We start from the raw sequence: 19,481 nt of genomic DNA, 5'->3' as shown, positions 1-19,481 counted from the left end.
TCTAGGAGAAAAAAAATGGGTTCCAGGTGCTTTCTTTAGCTGGACTACTGCGGTATCTCTGGGTGGAGCACCTTATCCTCAGACAGAGGCCAGGGGTACTCCTAAGTCTCCATATTGGTGTCATAATATGCGTTCTATGATCTCTTTGCAAGACCCTTTTAAAAAAGCTTTCCTGCCCTGGTAAAGAAGACTGATTGGTAGGTAAGATTACACTTCTGTCTGTCTTTCCTAATCTTCTCTCGGAAATGACACCCATTTGTTGGTGAAAGGCTAGGTAGTCGGTCCCTTGACCCTTTGTTTGCAGCAACAGTTATTTCTCTTCTTCCAAATAGATGAAATATCAATCAGGGAGCCAGTGAGAAGCAGCCCCACTCTCAGGGAACTCTCCTGGGCGTCACTTTACGTATCTGTAAAATGGTAATACAAAGACCTTTTTCACAGACTCATCCTTGGGGTCTATACTTCTCTAAAGCCTTCTCATTTTTTAGGTCCAGGTCAGGTCTCCCCTCTTTTCTGTGTAGTTTGTTAGTTTTTTGTTTTGTTTGTTTTTTATGTATCACCTCCTGGAGCCTATGGTTCCTAGAACTGATGATACATTAATTCCTGTTTAATTCTATTCTAATTGTTAGAATAGAATAATGTGAGTTAATCTGATCACATTAGGCAGATTGTGGGCTTGATAAAGAGAAGTTTTGGAATCATCCCTCAACATCCCATTTCCAAATACTGTGTATTCAAAACAATAACAAAAATAATCAGATAATAACAACAATTACCATGTAATGACTGTTATTTCCCAAGCACTCTGCTGAACTCTTTACAGTCAACTCAGATAACAGCCCTATGAGGTAATTAACAGCTCAGTTAACAGCCCATGAGGTAGATATTAACGGGGCCCAGTTTACAGATGAAGAAACCAAGGCTCAGAGATTGTCTTGCTGGAGTCCAGATGTAAGTTAGCAACTGGAATTTTAACCCTTGCATGCCTGACTTCAAAGCTCTTTGCATTACTGGCTTACTGATGGGTACAGTCCAAGTGCTCCCTTCCCCACCAAGTCTGCCATCCTCTTGTAGTCACAGCATGAAGTGGACAACAAAAGAGAGACAGATGTAGAGATAGATTTTATTTAGACAAATTACACATTTTACTTAATTTTTCCTTTCTAAAACCCTCACCATCAAAGACTGATCCCACAGAACTTCCAATTCAAGAACGCTCATTTCATAAAACATTTCAGAGATAGAAGGAGAGAAAATATTAATGCTAGGCAATAGATTAAAAGGTGTCCCCTCCAGGGACCTGGGAGGATCAGACATTCCTTCCTAAATGGCATCCTAGTCACTTTCCTCCACTTGCCCACTCTCATTTTTCTTTCCACCCAACAATAGCATCCAAGTATCAGCAGAGGGCCCAGAGATGGGCAGGTGAGTCAGAGGTTGAACCTCCTGAGCCTTTAGCCTCCTCTGTCCCAACCTCTCGTGCCTATCTGTTTAGGTTAATAACACCAAGACAGTGAGGCTTAGCCCCTCTGCGAGGCAGCCGGAGAGGAGAGCAGGAAGACACAAGTTTCTCTGTGGTTTCCTTTCCTTATTTCAGGACTCCCCTAGCCTTTACCCATCCTATCAGCACATACACACACACACACACACGTGCATTTTAATAATGCAATAATCTCTCTATAAGTCTCAGTATCCAACAATTCTGAGCATCCTTTACCTTCATCCAAAACAACAGTAACCCATTATGGATCCAGTGAATACAGAAACAAGGCCAGTCCCTGGAGAAGGCAAGGCTTTTCTACAGCCCCCACTTGGCAGTCTCATTAGGGGCACTAGGGAGACATAAGAATCTCTGTGCTCTTTAAATAAAGGCCTTGCCAAGAGAGCTGGAGATTCCCCTACTATTTCCATGCCCCTGCTAAAGCCTCCAGGAGAAGGAGATCTGGGGGCCTCCATAGCTGTCATCACACCTTCTCTTGGCACTAAGTTGGCAGTCAGCAAAGGAAGTAAATAGGAGGGGAAAATAGTTTTCCAGTGTTTTCTCTCCTATTTTATTTTCATCTTCACAACAGAATTTTTTTTCCACAAGGGGAATCTGAGAAGTACAATGCTTTCTTTGTTTTAACAAGGCCTGGGGAAATTCCACTGGCCTCAGTGGCTGGGGATCTGGTCAGGGTTCGAGAGAGGACAACGGCTTCTTGGATATCCCTGTCGATAAGGCCTTCAGGGAATGGCTGGGTGAACAGCCAAGGGAGAAAGGGAAGGGATGGTTTCTATCATTGGATTGAACTGTAAAGGAGCTGCAGGATGACAGATGTTGGCAGGAATTCCAGTGGAGTTTGTGTGTACAGTGACTCCCTAGCAGAGCTGACATCTTCACAGGCTAGGTGTACACCCTGGCAGAAGGAAAGGTTGCAACATCACCAAGGTGGGGCATTTGCCAAAGGTATATACCAAGGCATTTGTAAAGTTGAGGCTGCTGGTAAAGTTCCAAGAAACCCTTTTTAAGACTGAGTAGAGGGGGCAGAAGCCAAAGGTAACCCAAAGCCATCTCACCACTACTCTGAGGAATGGTCCATGGAGATAACAGACTCAAGGAGCACATATAATGCAAGTTCCTTGATTCATGCTCTCTGTTGGCTGGGAACTTTGAGCTCTTCCTTGGAGGAGGGAGGGTGATCAGGTCAAGGAGGTAGGAACTTAAAGAATGCATCTGGTATGTTGCTGGTATGTAGAGAGAGAGTCATTCTATCCCTCTGGCTATCCCTTCCAGGCCAGCTTTGGCCATGCTTCCCTTCCCTCCCTCTACCCTGTTTCATGAGTAACCTGAAAGGCTTCATATACTGGGTAGAGGGTGGGGAGGGAACTGCAGTCTGGGTGGATAGTCATGTCTCTTACTATCCCAGAGCCCTGATTACAGTTTCTAGAATTAATGAGCAATGTCATTGAGACCCAGGGTCCAAAGGAGCCAAGCAGTGATGACAGTGAGAAAGCATCAGTTCAGAAGAGAGATATCTTTCCTCTCTCAGCCTCCTTTGTTCCCATCTGGTCCTGGTCCTCCCATAAAGGAGGGTCACACTGATAGGTCATCTGACCTGGCCTTGCTGCTGGCCTTACTAAGACGTCGCTTGTCGCTATGATAGCCATGGGGAAGGCGGTGACCTGGTGAGACTCCATTGGGCACCTCAGGCTTCTGGCCATAACGAACCTGGATGAAACCTTCCCCAGGAGTCTGCTCCTGACCTCGCACTTGCTCAGTGGCCAGGTTGTCTGTGTTTTGTTGGGAGGCCATATTATTGCTGAAGGGATTGAAGAATTTTCCCCCAGGGCCATTCTCCAGGCACTGATTAAAGTCGGGGGGTGGTGTGCAACTCTGGACCATGCTCACAGAGGGGCCAGAAAGCTGGCACTTAGCCACGTGCTGCCGCGGCTTGACAAATCGCTGTCTGATCTTCTTCCAGCCCAGGTGGTAGAGCTCAGCTAGGCTAAGGAGGAGGGACAGTGCAGCCACAGCCAGCATAAAGACAATAAAGACGTTCTTCTCTGTGGGCCGGGATACGTAACAGTTGACCGGGTGGGGACAGGGACTCCTGCGGCAGACATGCAGGGTGGTCAGGAAGATTCCGTAGATGAGGTACTGGCCCACAATGAAGCCCACCTCCATGGTGGTGCGGATCAGGATGCTGCACACATAGGTGTTGAGCAGAGAGCCCTGGAGGACAATCCTTCCATTCCCTTCCTCCCAGCAGGACAGTTCTGCTTTCTCAGCCACCGGGTACTCGTAAGAGCCAGAGCGCTGGACCTCTTTGGCCCTCTCGGCCTCCCGTAGCTTGCGCTTCTCCTGCATGCGCACAGTGTGCATGGCGTGGCCCATGTACACCAGAGAGGGCGTGGAGACGAAGATGATCTGCAGCACCCAGTAGCGAATGTGGGAGATGGGGAAAGCTTGGTCGTAGCAGACGTTCTGGCAGCCAGGCTGAATCGTATCACACCGGAAATCAGCCTGCTCATCCCCCCAGGAAGACTCAGCAGCTGTGCCCAGCACGAGCATACGGAATATGAAAAGGACAGTGAGCCAGACCTTGCCTACTACGGTCGAGTGCTTGTGTACTTCCTCCAGGAATTCTCCCAGGAAGCTCCAATCGCCCATCTTGGCACAGCCAGGTCACAGATGGCAAAACTTCTGCAAATGGGGGAGAGAGAAAGAGAGAAAAGGAGAAGGATGTTATGTGAAGGTCTGGAAGGTCTGTCATGTTCTGGTATTCCACTGATCCATCCAGTGGGTTCGTTAAGACAATGCAACTTAGAAGTCAAAGCAACCAAAGAAAAGCTCTCTCTCGTTTCCCAGCAAAAATAAAAAGAAAGAGAAGATTCAAAGTAGCCATATTAGCAAAATTAGAGCATGGCTCCCACACTTTAACGGATCTAGAAATCGAGGTGTGTTACAATATGGATTCTGCTCTTGCCCCAGTAATTCTACTTCAGGAGGTCTGGGATGGCCCCCAGGAATCTGGATTTACAACAAGTGGCCCAAGTGGTTCTGATGTAGGCAGCGAGGGACCGCACCTGGAGAAACACGATTATTAAAAAGAACACAGGATTGGGATCTGCAAATGTGACTCTGGGCATTTACCTCACTGAGTCTGTTTCTTCATTTATCAGACGGGGGTGGGAATAGCTACACCAGAGAATTCTGAGGATTAAGTGATATGAGGTATGTGATATTCTGAAAATCGTTCCACAACTGTTCCAAATGTTTGAATGGCTGTTGGATGGAAAAGGAATATTTTTATGGCTCCAGAGGGCAGAACTAGGTGGAGGAGGAAAGAGTGAGGATGCAGTCGGCAAATTTGGCCCCTCAGGAAGCACTCTGCAAAAATCAGAACCGTCCAGCATAGACCAGCTGTGTTGGGAGGTGGCAAACAAAAAGTGTGCTTTGGTCACACCAGCTAACCGTATCACAGATAAGTGCTCACTTCCTCTGGCTGGTAAGGCAAAGTTGATCTCCCATGCCTCAGTGCAACACAGCCATTCCAACCACACAGCTCAGCTCACCCTGCTGCTAAGTTTCTGTGTCTCACTTAAGTAAGGTTCTCACACACACATCTATCCACCCTTATGTCCAGAATAAATGTCTCAAAACTTTATGTCCCTTACAAAATCCTCCCTCATCTGGCACTTGTCTGCTTTTCCAGCCTCTTCCTGCCTGTCCACATGAGTTCCTTTTGTCCAGCCATGCTAAGTCTTTCCAAATGCCCTCCTTCTATACCTCTACATGTCCCCTCACTCCTAGCTGAATCCCATTTACCTTCAAAACTTAACCCAGTCATTGCCTCCTCCAACCCTCCCTCTTCCCTGAAGCTGAGCCTCTTCAGCTCCTGCGATGGTCCCCAGGACACTTACTTGTCTCCCAGTGCTTGCCGCCTTGTGTTGTAATCCTCTGCCTGTCTGTGTTCTCCCAGTAGGGACTGTTTGAAAATGGGGACTGTCTTCTCTTCTGTATCACCAGAGCCTGGCCCACAGTAGGTGTTTAATACATGTTAGTTGAGTGAAGGAAGGAGGGGCTGACAGGCACTGTTGTTTCCTACCCAATAGAAAACCAATTCCCTGTTTCTTGCCTGCCTCCCATTGGCAGGGTGAAAAAGCCAGGTATTGCTTTCTCAATCTCCTCTGCAGTTAGTTCTGGTAGGTGAGGTATGGGGAGAATCTAAAGTAGAGGGAATGCTCCAGAAAAGGTTTTTCTACCTCCCAGTAAATGGAGAGAGCCTCACTCACAGTGCTCCTATCCCCCTGTGACAAGAGGGAACCTCACTCACAGTGCTCCCATCCCCTGGTGAACAGGAGGGAGCCTACTCACAGTGCTCCCATCCCCCAGTGAATAGGAGTGAGCTCCGCTTGCCCCCACCGCTTCCTGCCTGTGGACAGAGTTGTATGAACCAAGATGTCTAAAGCTGTCCAGAGAATCTCAGAAATGTCAACCAGTGCCCTGAGGCCTCTGAAGCAACTCTTGAGGCTCCCTACCTCCAGAATTCTTACTTAGTGAATAATATATGTTCTTACAGTGTAAGTCTCTAATCATTCCTAACCAACAGGATGACAAAGATCTCGGAGGGAATGGAGCATAAATATTCCTTTCTTAGAATCATAAAACCTCAGATTTGGGTGGGACTTTAGAGGTTTGTCAAATTCAAAATTGACCTTCATATCTTTGCTGCCAACGTGCTCCTGGTTTCTGTCTGAACATTCTTCAGCCTTGTGGGGAAAGATGGGGTCAGGGTGGTGCATTTTATAGTCCAGGCTTCCTCAGCTCTTGAGTTGATTGTTGCCTTGACAGGGACCAACCTCCTGGCCCTGTCTTCTCTCAGACCCCGGGTCCCCAACCTTAAGAGTATACAGAGTCCCTGGGAATGAGGGAGTTCCTGAGTGAGCAGAAAGGGTCTTATCTCTGCTCCTCTCTATATCAAAGACCCATCCATGTATCGAGGCCTTTCCTGTCATTTGTGATCAGACATCTGCCCCATTTCCTTAGGTGGCGAAGCGCCCCCTCTTTCAGCCTCCAAATGGGGAAAATTGTGGAGCATGTGCTCAAAAGGAAAAAGGCTGATTAGATAAGAGTTTGAATTGTCTGTCCTCTCTTCTGGGCACATATACAGTGTTCAGCACCTTCAGGGTCAGCCACACACGTGCAGTGACTGAACTATGGTGAGTGTCTGAGAAAAAGAAGGAGGGAGAGAAGGGGAGGAATAAAAAGAAGAGAAGAAAAGGCAAGGACAAGGGGGAGTTGGAAATGGAGAAAAAGACTATGGAAGGGTTAAGAAAAGACAGATGCGGGAGTTAACTTACTGAGGTTTGACAAATTTCTATTACCGTCTGCTGGGCTTAGATAAATGATTCAATCTGTGTTTCACTTTCCTCACCTGCCAAATGGACATACTGTTAACTCATAGAGTGCCATGAAATGATGCGTACAAAGCACTTAACACAGTGTTCGGCAAAGAACTGAATCAAAGGTAGCCATTACTAGCAATGAGAGTGCTGGGGAAGGATGAGAGGTAGAAGAAGGAGGGAGAAAGAGAAATTAGAAAGTAGAGAAAGGTGCATTACAAAGGAGAAAAGAAATGGAAGCAAGAGTAGAAGGGGAGGAAATGAGAAGAAAATGGAAATAGAAAGGAAACAAAAGGAAACAAAGGTCATATTCTTCCAGGATTTGGGGCACGTTTTCCACACTCAGTCCCTGAAGACTTCTCCCTTGATCTCACTCTGTCACTCGTTCCTTGCAAGTCCCCAAGGAAGTATAAAAATAGTTCCAGAAAGGGTCAAAGAATGTGACCCTTTGGTCTAGTCTGCTAAGAGGCTTGACTGCTGACTCCTTCACTGCTGTCCAAGGAATTCCACCTGGAAGAGGTAAAGCACAGGTACAAGAAAAGAGCACCTTGCAAAACCAGAAAGGCAGTATTAGGAAGGACGTCTTATTGGGAGGGAACAAGAGACACTATCTGAGGAGGTGTGGGGGTGAGGCAGACCTCCTGGGCCCAGGCAGAGGAAATAGGGTGAAGGGTTTTTCATGTATGACTTCCTGCTGACGCTCAGGCAAGGTCAGAGAAACTTAAAATTGCTGCCGTGTACCAGATGCTCAGTTTAGAATGTGAAAGGTCTCTGACTGTAGTTACTTTTCCAGCTACGTTGGCTCCCTTTGGATACCCCTATCTCAGCCACGGAAATTTGTAGATTAGATACTCGGTGAGTTTACTGGGCGTATAGCATATAAACTACTTTGTAGATTATGATCTGCTTCTTGGCAGGAAGTGTGTTAGGAGGGGCATAGGAAGCTGCCCATGCCATGAATAAATGCTATCAAACACAATGGCAATTTACCTCACTGCTTTAGCAGTCCTCCTCACTGGCTTCCTACCACTTAGAAAGTCTAAGCTGCTTAACTTGCCATATGAAACCCCGTACAGTCTCATGCTGTCGTTTTTCCGCTTTTCCACTCACACACTCAATACTTAAGCTACACAGTTTCCCATGTACATATACACATTTCACCATTTCTCACCCACGTATCTTGGCTTCTTATGTTCCCTCTGCCTAGAATGTCCTTTTTTTCATTCATTTAATAAGTTTATTGAGTGACTACAGGGTGCCAGCCATCATTCTAGACAATGAGGATACAGCAGGAAGGAGGGGAAACAAACAAGGATTCCCTGCCTTCACTGAGTGTAACTGTCTTTATACCCCTTAATTAACAGCAGACAGTAAATACATAATTTCAATGAAACATGATGCGTGTTAACATTAAAGAAGTATAAGGTGTTATGGGAATGTGGGGCAGGAGCCTGAATCTGGTTTATGGGTTTTGGGGAGGGTCCTAGGGAATTGTGTTCTAAAGCCCTCTGCCACTGATACAAGTTCTGAAATCAGCAAGGCAAAAAGAGATGGTCCCTAGAACCTGGAAGAGAACCATCCCAACTCTAAAGGTTCTTCACTCCCAAACCTCCAACATCCTCTTTCAACATGTCCTATCCTGGGATAAAGCCACTAGGGAACTTGTTTGGCAATAGTAACATGATGCTAGATAAGAGGAAGAGGGCCAGAGGAAGGATTTTGTGTATAGTGAGCATAAATCATTTTCTGCTTTTATTTTGTGAACTATATGGCCAAATGGCCAGAAATAAAACTCAGGCACCTACATTCTTAATCCAGTGTTCCTTTTTTTTTTTTTTTTTTTGAGATGAAGTCTTGCTTTGTCACCCAGGCTGGAGTGCAGTGGCACCATCTCAGCTCACTGCAACCTCTGCCTGCCAGTTTCAAGCAATTTTCCCTGCCTTAGCCTCTGGAGTAGCTGGGATTAGAGGCGTGTGCCACCATGCCCGGTTAATTTTTGTATTTTTAGTAGAGAAGGGGTTTCACCATGTTGGCCAGGCTGGTCTCAAATTCCTGACCTCAGTTGGTCCTCCCGCCTTGGCCTCCCAAAGTGCTGGGATTACAAATGTGAGCCACCGCGCCCAGCCCAGTGCTCCTTCTTGTGGTGACATTGTGGTCTCCCTACACGGCCAATGTTTTTCAAAAATCATTTCAGAGCAACCCGGATTAATCATAAACTCATAGCCAGAACCTTTTCCGCTGACTCCGCAAATCTACAGCAAAATGGAGAAGTCTTCTAAAATTGACCTCAGCCCTCTTTGGTGTCTCCTGAACTCCAGAAGACTCTAAATTACCATCCAGCATGCAGGATGCATTCTCACACTTGGTTATATATTTCCTTAGACTTGTTTTCTAAACATTTGTCTGTCAGTCAACCTGCAGATACTTTGCTGAGTCCCCTTTATGTGCTCACCACTGTTCTGAGTAATGAGAACAGTCCCGAAGAGGTGCAAGGCCTGACACACACTGGGCACTCAATGATGTCTATTAAATTAATAAAATTGGCAGGGCGTGGTAGCTCATACCTGTAATTCCAGCACTTTGGAAGGCCAAGACGGGCAGATCATCTGAGGTCAGGAGTTTAAGACCAGTCTAGCCAACATGGCGAAACCCCATCTCCAATAAAATTCAAAAATTGTCCCAGTATGGTGGTGGGCAGCTGTAATCCCAGCTACTCAGGAGGCTGAGGCAGGAGAGTCGCTTGAATCTGGGCGGTGGAGGTTGCAATGAGCTGAGATCATGCCAGTGCACTCTGCCTGGGCAACAGAGTGAAACTCCGTCTCAAAAAAAAAAAAAAAAAGAAAAAAAGAAAAATTAATAAAATCAGGCATGATTCCTTCTGTCAAGTATTTAACAGCTTTTTGTCTCAAATGGGTATTATGCTTCTCAAAGTTAAAAGCCCTATGTCTTCTACTTTGTATTCTTATTGCATCAGGTTCTCTCATTTGGTACACAATAAATGCTTTCTTAATGATTGAAGAAAATGTTTGACTAGCAGTAATATTGAAAAGAGGTCCTAAGGAGGCTCAAATCTTTCTTCTTAAGGTCAGCAGTAAAAATAAAACCTCACAATAAGTAAATAAAAATAAAAGCTTACATACTGTTCAAAATGTGCTTCTACATTCTCTTGTTGGTTCCAAGAGAGCAGGTTCATATTTGTTCTGTTCAAGACCGAATACCTTCAGAATGTTATAGACATTCAATTTTTATTGTTGAATGAATGAATCCTCATAACCACTCTATGGGGTGATTGTTATTGCCTGTGTTTTGCAGAGGAGGAAACATATAAAAGTGATTCGTTCGAAGAAACAATTAATGGGGGAAGAACCAGGGCTTCATTCCAGAGTTTCTGTTCAAGTCTGGTGCATGCCAGAAAGTTTCATTCCGTCTTCCCTCCAAGAGTGGATCTCATCAATTTTTAGACCTTCGAGAGGACTTCCCAGTGGAGATAACTCCTGTGGAGGAGTTAGGGGTATGTGATGTTTGTAGGGGTGTGGAGTGGGTGGAAGAGTTACAGAAGAGATGAGGGGATTTCAGACAAAAGCAAGATTGCATGAACAAATTCATTGAAATGAAAGCCAGCACGGTTTTAGAGTACAATGAGCAGAGCATGGAGGGAGAGTGCAGAGCAGGCAGAAACAGATTGTGGAGGGCTTTAACAGCCATGCCTAGGAGTTTGGAGTTATTCTCAACTCACATGATAGGCCATGCTTGGTCCATGATTTGCTCCTGAGGGCCTAATCTGAAGCCTCTAAATGGGGTTGGGGATGTAAAGGACTGCACAATTAGTAATGTCCATGCTGGTAGCAGTCTTTTAGTAGTGGCTGCAGCATCAGCTAGATAGGCTGCCGATGACAGGTACCTCCCAGCACACTTGCTGTGACTGCACTCTCGTCTCTCTTGCTTAAGAAGGTATATTGCTAGTGAGTGAGGTGCTACCACAGGGATGCCTTGAAAATTCTCTTCTTTCTATTGATTCCCGTTCTGTCCCGTGGAGCCACACATCATAGCCCTTCTAATACAGTATTTTACAATAATTTCTGTGTCCCCCAAGTCAGCAGCCGGGCCTTGGGCTGAACACACCTTTGAGGTCTCACACACCTGAGAATTAGTTGCTCTACAAGCCATGTATTCTCTCTCCCACTCAACCCTGAGCTCTTTGAAAACAAACTGCTTTTCTGTTCATCACTGTATTCTCCTCCTGAAATTCCCCCCACCCCAAACCCCTTAGTGCTCAACACCACACCCTGCACAGTGTGGTATGTACTTTATAAAAACAACAATGGATGAATTGATAGCATTTAAGTCTCTTAAAACACCTAATGCCAAATTGATCAAGGCAATTCTTTACCAGTTGCTGAAGAAAAGGATGAGAATGCACACAGAGGCCAAGCAACACGTTGGGGCCATGCTGCATGTCAGTGGAGGGGCCTCCCTGGGAAGCTGGCCTAGGGACACCTGCCCAATGACGATGGTGACCAGAACACCAGGCAGATGGAAGCCACTGAGTCTTTCTTCTACCTGTGACAGAACCATTCTCTCAGCAGGACTGAATGTGTCTCAAGCAGAAATTCCATCACCGTGGACTACTCCCTCACTGCCTCCTGCCCTCATAGTACTGGGGAACTTATCCAAGCTTGTCAAAATTAGATGACAAGACCACTCCACAGAGTCTGAGTCTAATTCTGGACAACGACACATGTTCTGGACAGTATCTAACAAATCTCTGGTTCTCAATAAAGGTTGTTATTCATAGTAATAATCACAACCCCCTGGGCCCATGCCGTAATTCCACTCGCCATACAGTGGAATGTGGCGCAGGGCAGCGTTCACTTGCTTCCCAATTAAGAGAATTCTGTTGTGAAAGGACCCAAAGGGCCTCACTTAAAGGCTGCTTGAGAAATAGTATCATGTCAGGGCAGTTTAGTTCAGAAAGTGTTTATCGAGCCCCTCCGTCATGCCAGACATCAAGGCAGCTTTATAAAGCAAAGCACCAAGCAGAATCTTCATGTCAGAACTCTTTTGTACCTTATTCATTTGTGTACATTTTTTTCTGATTTCCTCTCACCCCAATCATTTCTCCTTAAAACGGATATGTAGGGAGAATTACATGAGAGAGTGGTCTTGATCCTCAGCGACTTCAGTAATCTTTGTCATCCTTTGATATTCCCAACTACACCTAATTTACCCAGTTACACACAAAAAAAGAATTTGGATATAGGTGATAATAATAATAATAGAAATAACACTCACTGACACCTTTCTATGTGCCAGACACTCTATAAGTGTCTTTCTATATCTGTTTTCATTTGCTTCTCACAACAACCTGAGGAAGTGGGGAGTATTTTTTTTTTTTTTTTTTGAGACAGGGTCTCACTTTGTCACCCAGGCCGGAGTGCAGTGACACAATCACAGCTCACTGGAGCCTTGACCTCCTGGACTCAGATGATCCTCCCACCTCAGCCTCCCAAGTAGCCGGGACCACAGGTGTGCACCACCACACCCAGCTAATTTTTTGTATTTTTTTTTTTTTTTTAAGAGATGGGATTTTGTCCTGTTGCCCAGGCTCGTCTCAAACTCTTGGGCTCAGGCGATCTACCCACTTCGGCCTCCAAAGGACTGGGATTACAGGCATGAGCCACCATGCATGGCGTCTCATCTTTTTTTACAGGGCTCAGAGAGGGTAACTTGAGCAAGATCACACTGCTAGTTAGAGGTGGAGATGGAGTCAAACCCAGCTCCTAGCTCATCTGGCAGCAGTGTCCCTGCCTTAACAGCTGTGCTAAACTCTATCTAAATCACCTAAAGTTTCTTGTTTGGAAAATCCTAGCCAGTCAAAGGCTGGTCACTTTTATATAAGATGATTGAAGAGGGAATGTTCGTTGAGATCATTGTTCGGATAGGAAGTTGATTGTAAGCGATTGGTGCTAATTCTTACATTTAGGATTTTCATTCTTTCCCTGATTTATGTTTGGGGAAACTACTTCAGCCTCAGGAGAAATGATTAGGCACATGATATAACTGTAGCTACTGAGTTGGGCAGTGTGGGCACCTTCCTCAGAAATGGAAGTCCACTGAGGGCCAGCATCCCTGAACCTTGCTCACTGTAGAGGGGAAAGGAAGATAGAGATAAGAGGGGAGAAGAGATGAGCGAGATGAAGTACTCACTTCAGTCTTCCTCCTACTCCAGCCAGTGGTACCAATGGCAGATAATTAACTCCTTTTTAAATTTAATTATTTTATTCTGACAAGAACAGATGGGTCCACTCAGCGACACCCTGCTGGCAGACAGTTGTTTCAAAGCCAAGGAAGTAGAAGGGAGTAAAGTGAAGAAAGATTTGTGCTAGGATAAATAATTTTCTTAAACCTTTGGAAGAAAAAATGTTTACAAAAAGTGAATGAAAGGGAGTAGTAAATGGAGATATTAAGTTACAACAAAATATTGGGAGGTCCTTCTTAATTACTCCAAGGGGGTTACTTAGTACGCATGCAATTAATTGCTAATGAAAATTCTATTATAATACCCACATTTCTTTATTATTTCCCCCATTTGTCACAGATTTATAGTGCAGTAGAGCTGACCAGAATGTAGAGATCAATCAAACTCAACTCCTTATTTTTAAACAAGATGACAAGGGTCCAGGGAAGTTAAGAATAGTGATAACAACAATAACTTGAGTATTTCCGATGTGTGAAGCCCTTTATAACTATACTTTCTAACCCTCCCATTAATCCTGCAAGGAAAGTAGTATTGCCCCATTTCACAGATGAGAAAACTGAGGCTCAGAGGCTAAGTACTTGCACTAAGTGCCACAACTGGCAAATGCTGCATAAAGTGTTTGAATCCAGCTAGCCTAACTCTAAAGCCCACATCCTCTCTATGTCTCTGACGAGAAAGAAAACCAAGGACTAGGACTGATAGACGATGATAAGCCTGTGCCCAGAACTCCAGTCTCTTAACTCTGAGAGCGGGACTTTTCCCACATTACCTTGCCTCATAAGAGACCCAGGGTTTTTCCTTTTAGCTTCTGGCTTACTGGCTGGCCATCTCTTACATATGCTGTTCCTAGAATTAATTATTACACTGGGGCCCTCAGCCCACAGTAGTCAGGATTCCCAGACTCTTTGGCCTCTGCCATCATTTGGCCAGAATTCACATATAGAAAGTTATTTCCTTTTTTAGCCAGCAAGTGTTCTTGGCTGCAGCAGCGTCTACTGCCCGGTTCTTGGCTGGCCAAACAGCGGGCTCTGGTGTTCCATTGATGTGAAATCATAACAAGAACAACAGAAACAGCAATTGTTAGGTGGAGGAACTTCCGGTCTCTAAGGAATAATAGGGCTAGGACCCTGCTTGCATTACTCTCTAGTGGTGTAACCCTAGGCAAGTCACTTATCCTCCCTATTTCTAACTCATCTAACAAATGGGAATGTTTACTCATGGGGATAACATAATATGTGGACATGTGGAGGCACCTAGAACAGTATCTGGCACATAGGCACTCAATAATATTAGTTCCTTGTTTTCTTTTCTGACATTTGCAGTAAAAACTCCTCTCAGACATGTTCCAACTAGCCAACTTGATGGAGAATCTGATAGTGCCTCAGGCTGGTTAGTGACACAGCAAGGACCCTCACGTGGCACAGGTACAAGAGGGTAACTGTCAAGAGATGGGAAAAATACAGACAATGGAAAGTATAGTAATTAGTCTATAAATTAGTTATTTCACTAGGCATCCAGACCTCCTGGGTCAAGCTGGAGAAGCAGGGAGGTGTAGGGCCTACTCAAATTAAGCCACTCTCATTCCTGTTTCAAGTCCAGCCTGCCTCCTAATGTGTTTTTAACTCAAGCTTTTAGGCCTGAAGTTGGACTCTACATGGCTCCATATTATAAAATGTATGCGTCATGGGATGCCTCTCTTCTGAGAAGCTGCAGCACTCTTGAATCTGGTCACCAAGCAGAAGGCACACTCACAATGAGAGGTTTGAAGCAGGCTCAGTTCTACTTGGAAGAGAAAGGGGGGGTTGTCTACTCCGTGATCTGAGGGTAAGGGACATCTAGCCACCTCTGTCCTCTCCTGAGGTTCTGAATCATGGAGTTGTCAGATTGGAGTACGATTCTGGAAATCCCCTGTGAAAATGCAATGTTATCATTTCATGAAGAGAGCTCTTTTCTGGTTCCAGCTGTTTCTTGGTGATCCTAGACAAGATATTTCCCCTCCCTGAGCCTCACTTTGCTCACATGTGAAACCAAAGAGTTGAGGCTCTTCCATCTCTAAGTTAGAACATCTGGGGAGTCTATGACTTGCCCAGCTGTGATAGTATGGCAAGTTAGTGGCAAAGCCAAGAAGCAAGTCCAGAGTTTCTCACTTCCAGCTTAGAGGACAGCAGAAGGAGTCCTAGAAGAAAAAAAATCTGTGGTCATAAAAACCCAGCAATACCTCCTCGGAAGTATATGTCATGGGAAGCCTTTCTAGTTGATAGCCATTTAAAATACTTTATTTAATCCTCATAAAACCTTATGAAGAAGATATTTATTAGCATCTTTGGCAGATGAAGAAACTGAGTGTAAGAGACATTAAATAATTTTCCCAAGGTCACGTAGCTAAAATCCTAGCCAAATGTGACTCTAAATGCCCAGGTTCTTCCTTCAGCCATACCCCTCAATGAGATAAACTCTAAGATCCCTCTGTGATTTTTTCAATACCTCTGATTCTGTGACCTCCTGACTCTCAGTGGGCTGTTGAATACTAAACTTTACTTGCCCATTATTTGCTAATATATCAGAAACAATTTATTCTCCAAGTGGCATCAACCTGGCATCACCAGGAGCCATCAGCCTGCAACAATAGGAAGGAAGTCAGCTTCCTTTCCAGGAACCCTGAAGCTTTCCAGGAAAATGGTCATCTCTCCCCTTTGTCCAGCTCAACCCTTGAGCCCAGGTTGGTGCTTATGGGAGTTCGTTCACACAGACAGCTACTGGAATCTTGAGTTCTTCCCTAGGACAGGGGGCAGAGCTTTGACCTTGGGTTTCCCCGGCCCTGAAGATGGTAGGTCATCCAGTTCCTGTCCTGATTGATCCACATAGACAGGTCCCCTGTCCTAAGAGGTGGGGTCAGCCAGTACCCGAGAGACCAGGCGGCACTGTGGCAGCACCCTGCACTGCCTGTGGCCCACGAACAGCCAGTGCAGACGATGAAGAGCAGGTGGGCAGGTGGGAGTCAATACCAACAAATAGAATCGTAGAGACGCTCAAGTGGAAGAACCAGGGAGACTCAGGGAGAGATGGAGGCTGGGCAAATACAGCCAGGGAGATGGAGGTTAGAAGAGCCCTTGGTATGAGTGACCAGGGCAGGGTGCTCTCCCAGCTCAATCAGCCCTGACTCACTGTGTCGTCTCCTATAAGTCATGCCTTTCTCTAGTCCTTGTTCTCCTTATTTGTTGAAGAAGGAGGCTGGCAATGGAAGAGACCGCTTTAAGTTCTAATGTTCTCAACCTTAGGCAGTACTAGGAGAGGGGACGGGAGTGAGGCAGTTAAGATATAAGAACAGTGACCAGCTTCAGGAGCCCAGCAAGCACACCTCTGGGGTTCCAAGGCAGAGACAAAGTGGGGCTGCCTGATTCTGTGACTGCTGTGGCTCTGTGGACGTCACATGTGTGGGTGAGGGATGCTCAGAGAGTGCTGGGTTGGAAGTCACAGAATCCCCTCCTGGTACTCTCTGCTCTGCAGGCTGTGGTCACTGGGACTCCTCACCGGCCGGTGCTGAGTGAGGAAAAGGCTTGGAGGGACAGCCAGGGGAGTAGGCTCCAAACAGCTCTGCTGCCCCGGGCAACCTGGCAGGAAGGTAGAAAGTTCAGAGCTGTCCCTAGAGAGTAGTGAATCAAGGACTGGGCTGGGCTGTGACTCTGGGGACAGTGGGTGGAGGGGATGGAGGCTGCTTGGCTTGCTGATGTGAAAGTCAGGTTAGAAGACCTCTAAATACCAGCTGGTGTCCCCAGCCATGAGCCACAGCACCAGGCAGTCAGAGGCGCTGCACCTCCACACGCTCCCCTTGGTCTCTTCTCTCCAATTTTGCTGGTTCCAGGTCTCCTGACTCCCTGTTCGGTGCTCTCTCCATTGCCCTGCCTCCCCCCACAGCCAGCTGGACCTCTTTGTGCCAGAGCCTTTTTCCAGAAACAGCAGCCCCAGTGATTTGCTGGGGAGTGAGAACCAGGAATCCCTCTATTATAATGGAATACTGCGAGGGAGAATAAGGAAAAAACTTAGCAACAGAGCAAGATGAGAAATCCTTGGGTTGAGCCTCCCTTTTTCAGTGGTTCTGAGCTGCCTTTGAGCCTCTGGAATCACAGCCTTACACACCGTTACTGCTGTATAGAACCAGAGGGAACCTTCCACTACAAATTCCCCATTTTATAGATGAGGAAACCGAGGCCCAGCATGGGGATGTGTCTGTTACAAGGCCTCCCAGCCCCTGAGTTTGGGCTCTTTCACTACCTGCTCAGAAGAAAGGTCCAGGAAGAAACTAACAGAATCTTTGTGCCCCGTGGTCTTCTACTTCACACCGCGAGTGGAAAGGAGACCTTCGGTGGGCGCTTTCCTGGGCTTCCTAACTGGTTTCACACGCCTCTTTCCTCTGGCTGCAAGTGGCAGCCTGGATCTCTCAAATGCGGCCACTGCACAGCGGGGACATGATACTCTGCAGGAAACTAAGCAGGGAATATTTTTAAACCATCCAACATGCCTTAGGGAGGAAAAAAAAAAGCAGAACAGTCCCCTAGATGCTTCGAAAAGCATTTTGAAAAAAGATTCCATGCCTAGCAGAAGCATCGTAAAACAGTGTTGGTTTTACTTTTAAAGGGCCAATTCCCTCTAAGAAAAGTTCTTAGGAATGGACTGGTGACCCACTTCTAAGATGCCCCCAGAGGACTGAACTCCACAAGAGTAGGCTGGAACCCCAAGGGCCCTCCACTCACAATTCTCCAGCTCCCTCTAAATCAAAGAAGTAATTTATCTGCTGCTTCGCTAAACCTTCCTTTTTAATATATCCAAACCTCACTGTCACAGGAAATAGTGAGAGGGGTAGGGAATAAACTCACAGGTAGAAAGAGCTTTCTTTTTATCCAGCCCAGAATCCAAGTTCCCCTCTTCTGGCTACTTCATATCCACTTGTAGTTTTAGTTGTTCAAATTCAAGTCTACTCTTACCTGCTTCTTTTCCTCCTCCCTGGACTTTCCTTCCGTTGGCTTCTTCACACTCTGGCTGCTGCTTCTCCAACTGCCCACGCTCTTTGCTCTTGAGCCTGTCAGTTGTTCCTCTTCCACCCTCTTTTTAATCGTATCTGTCGCCTTCCCTCCTCCCACTTCTTCCTACTCTTTCTCTCTCCACCCCTTTTCCCCTCTGAATCCCTCCCTCCCCTCTCTCTTTTGTGCTCTTAGAGTCTTTGCTCTAAAAGTCTTCTTCCCTCTACCTTCTTGTAGCCTCAGCTCACTGTGCTCCCCCTCCCTGGCCCCCAAGGAGGCAGAGCCCCCTTCTCCCTGCGGCCCTCCCCCGTCTGTCTGCCTGTCGTCCTTGTCCTCACGGCAGTCCTCCACATTGCCTCTCCCCCGGGCCGGGCCGCTGGTGCACCACCTCCCTAGGTCTCTTCCTGCCCACCCCTCTGCTGCGTCGCCTCAGACTTCCCAGGCCATGGCTTTCCTGGAGCATCAGCAGGAAAATTGGCACTGCCTGAGAGATCCCTCTTCCCATCCTTTTCCCATCATCAGAAAAAAAGAGGGTGTTCACTCACGTAACAAGCCTTTTTTTTGGGATTTCCACTATGCCCATACCAAAGAACTGAGCATCAGCCAGCACAGGAAAACACGGTCTCACAAGTCACAACCATCCAGCACCCAGAATAGGCACCAGGACTAACCTGAAAGGAAAGAAACGCTGACCTCCCAGCTCCAAAAGTGGAGGGCATTCCTCACTGCCAGAATCATACCCTCTCCCCTTCTCCTCTGAAGAGAGGCGAGCCACTTCTATGCATCAGGCACTGGGTTAGAGACTTCATATATATGTTGCCTATTTTTATCTCAATCATTCTCATTTCCAATTCTATAAGGTAGACCTTTTCTGCATTTTACATTTGAGGAAACTGAGGTTCAGAGAAATTAAGTAACATGATTATGGTGACCCAGTGTGTAAAGGAAGTGGTTGAATCAGGATTAGAAGTTTTCAGCAATGCCAAAGTTTACCTTATTGCTCCTTCCATGAAAGCAAACAGGTCTCCCAGCTGGAATTGAACTGATGAAAGTAAGGTTGGCTCTTGTTAGATCACATGCCACAGGTGACCACATTCAGAAACTGGGGTATCTCTTCCCTCAAACCCTCCCACTCTCCAACTTCTCCCCCAGACTCCTCAACTTAAACACTTAGCCATGGACCCAGTTGGAATGAGGTAAGTGTCAACAACAGAGGTCACTATGAGTGGACTGAAATCAGACAAAACAATGACTAAGAGCCCACAGATTATGAGAGCTAAAGAAAACTTCAGTGATCATCTGGAACAGCCAGGGAAACT

At 46.2% G+C, this 19,481-nt stretch overlaps 1 protein-coding gene across 4 annotated transcripts; it reads right to left on the bottom strand.

Moving 5' to 3' along the window:
• Nucleotides 1-1,109: 1,109 nt before the first annotated feature.
• On the bottom strand, nucleotides 1,110-18,528 carry GJA5 (gap junction protein alpha 5). Of its 4 annotated transcripts, none has more exons than XM_077949156.1 (3): nucleotides 18,127-18,528; nucleotides 9,450-9,704; nucleotides 1,110-4,183 (listed from the first exon to the last, which is right to left on the bottom strand). In XM_077949156.1, the coding sequence occupies exon 3, from the start codon at nucleotides 4,148-4,150 to the stop codon at nucleotides 3,074-3,076; it is 1,077 nt and encodes a 358-aa protein (XP_077805282.1). In that variant the 5' UTR covers nucleotides 4,151-4,183; nucleotides 9,450-9,704; nucleotides 18,127-18,528; the 3' UTR covers nucleotides 1,110-3,073. The 4 variants fall into 4 exon arrangements, with proteins under 4 accessions (XP_077805282.1, XP_077805288.1, XP_001095073.1 ...); XM_077949162.1 differs by lacking the exon at nucleotides 18,127-18,528 and adding an exon at nucleotides 10,026-11,755; XM_001095073.5 differs by lacking the exon at nucleotides 9,450-9,704 and having other exon boundaries at nucleotides 18,127-18,521.
• Between the last annotated feature and the right edge of the window lie 953 nt (nucleotides 18,529-19,481).

The sequence above is a fragment of the Macaca mulatta genome, chromosome 1, assembly GCF_049350105.2.
Source record: "Macaca mulatta isolate MMU2019108-1 chromosome 1, T2T-MMU8v2.0, whole genome shotgun sequence".
NCBI classification, from domain to species: domain Eukaryota; kingdom Metazoa; phylum Chordata; class Mammalia; order Primates; family Cercopithecidae; genus Macaca; species Macaca mulatta.
This window is presented reverse-complemented; position numbering and strand designations above follow the sequence as displayed.

What these genes read in the sequence shown, in the direction of transcription:
- GJA5 (XM_077949156.1), bottom strand. Translation starts at nt 4,150, where the DNA reads ATGGGCGATTGGAGCTTCCTGGGAGAATTCCTGGAGGAAGTACACAAG.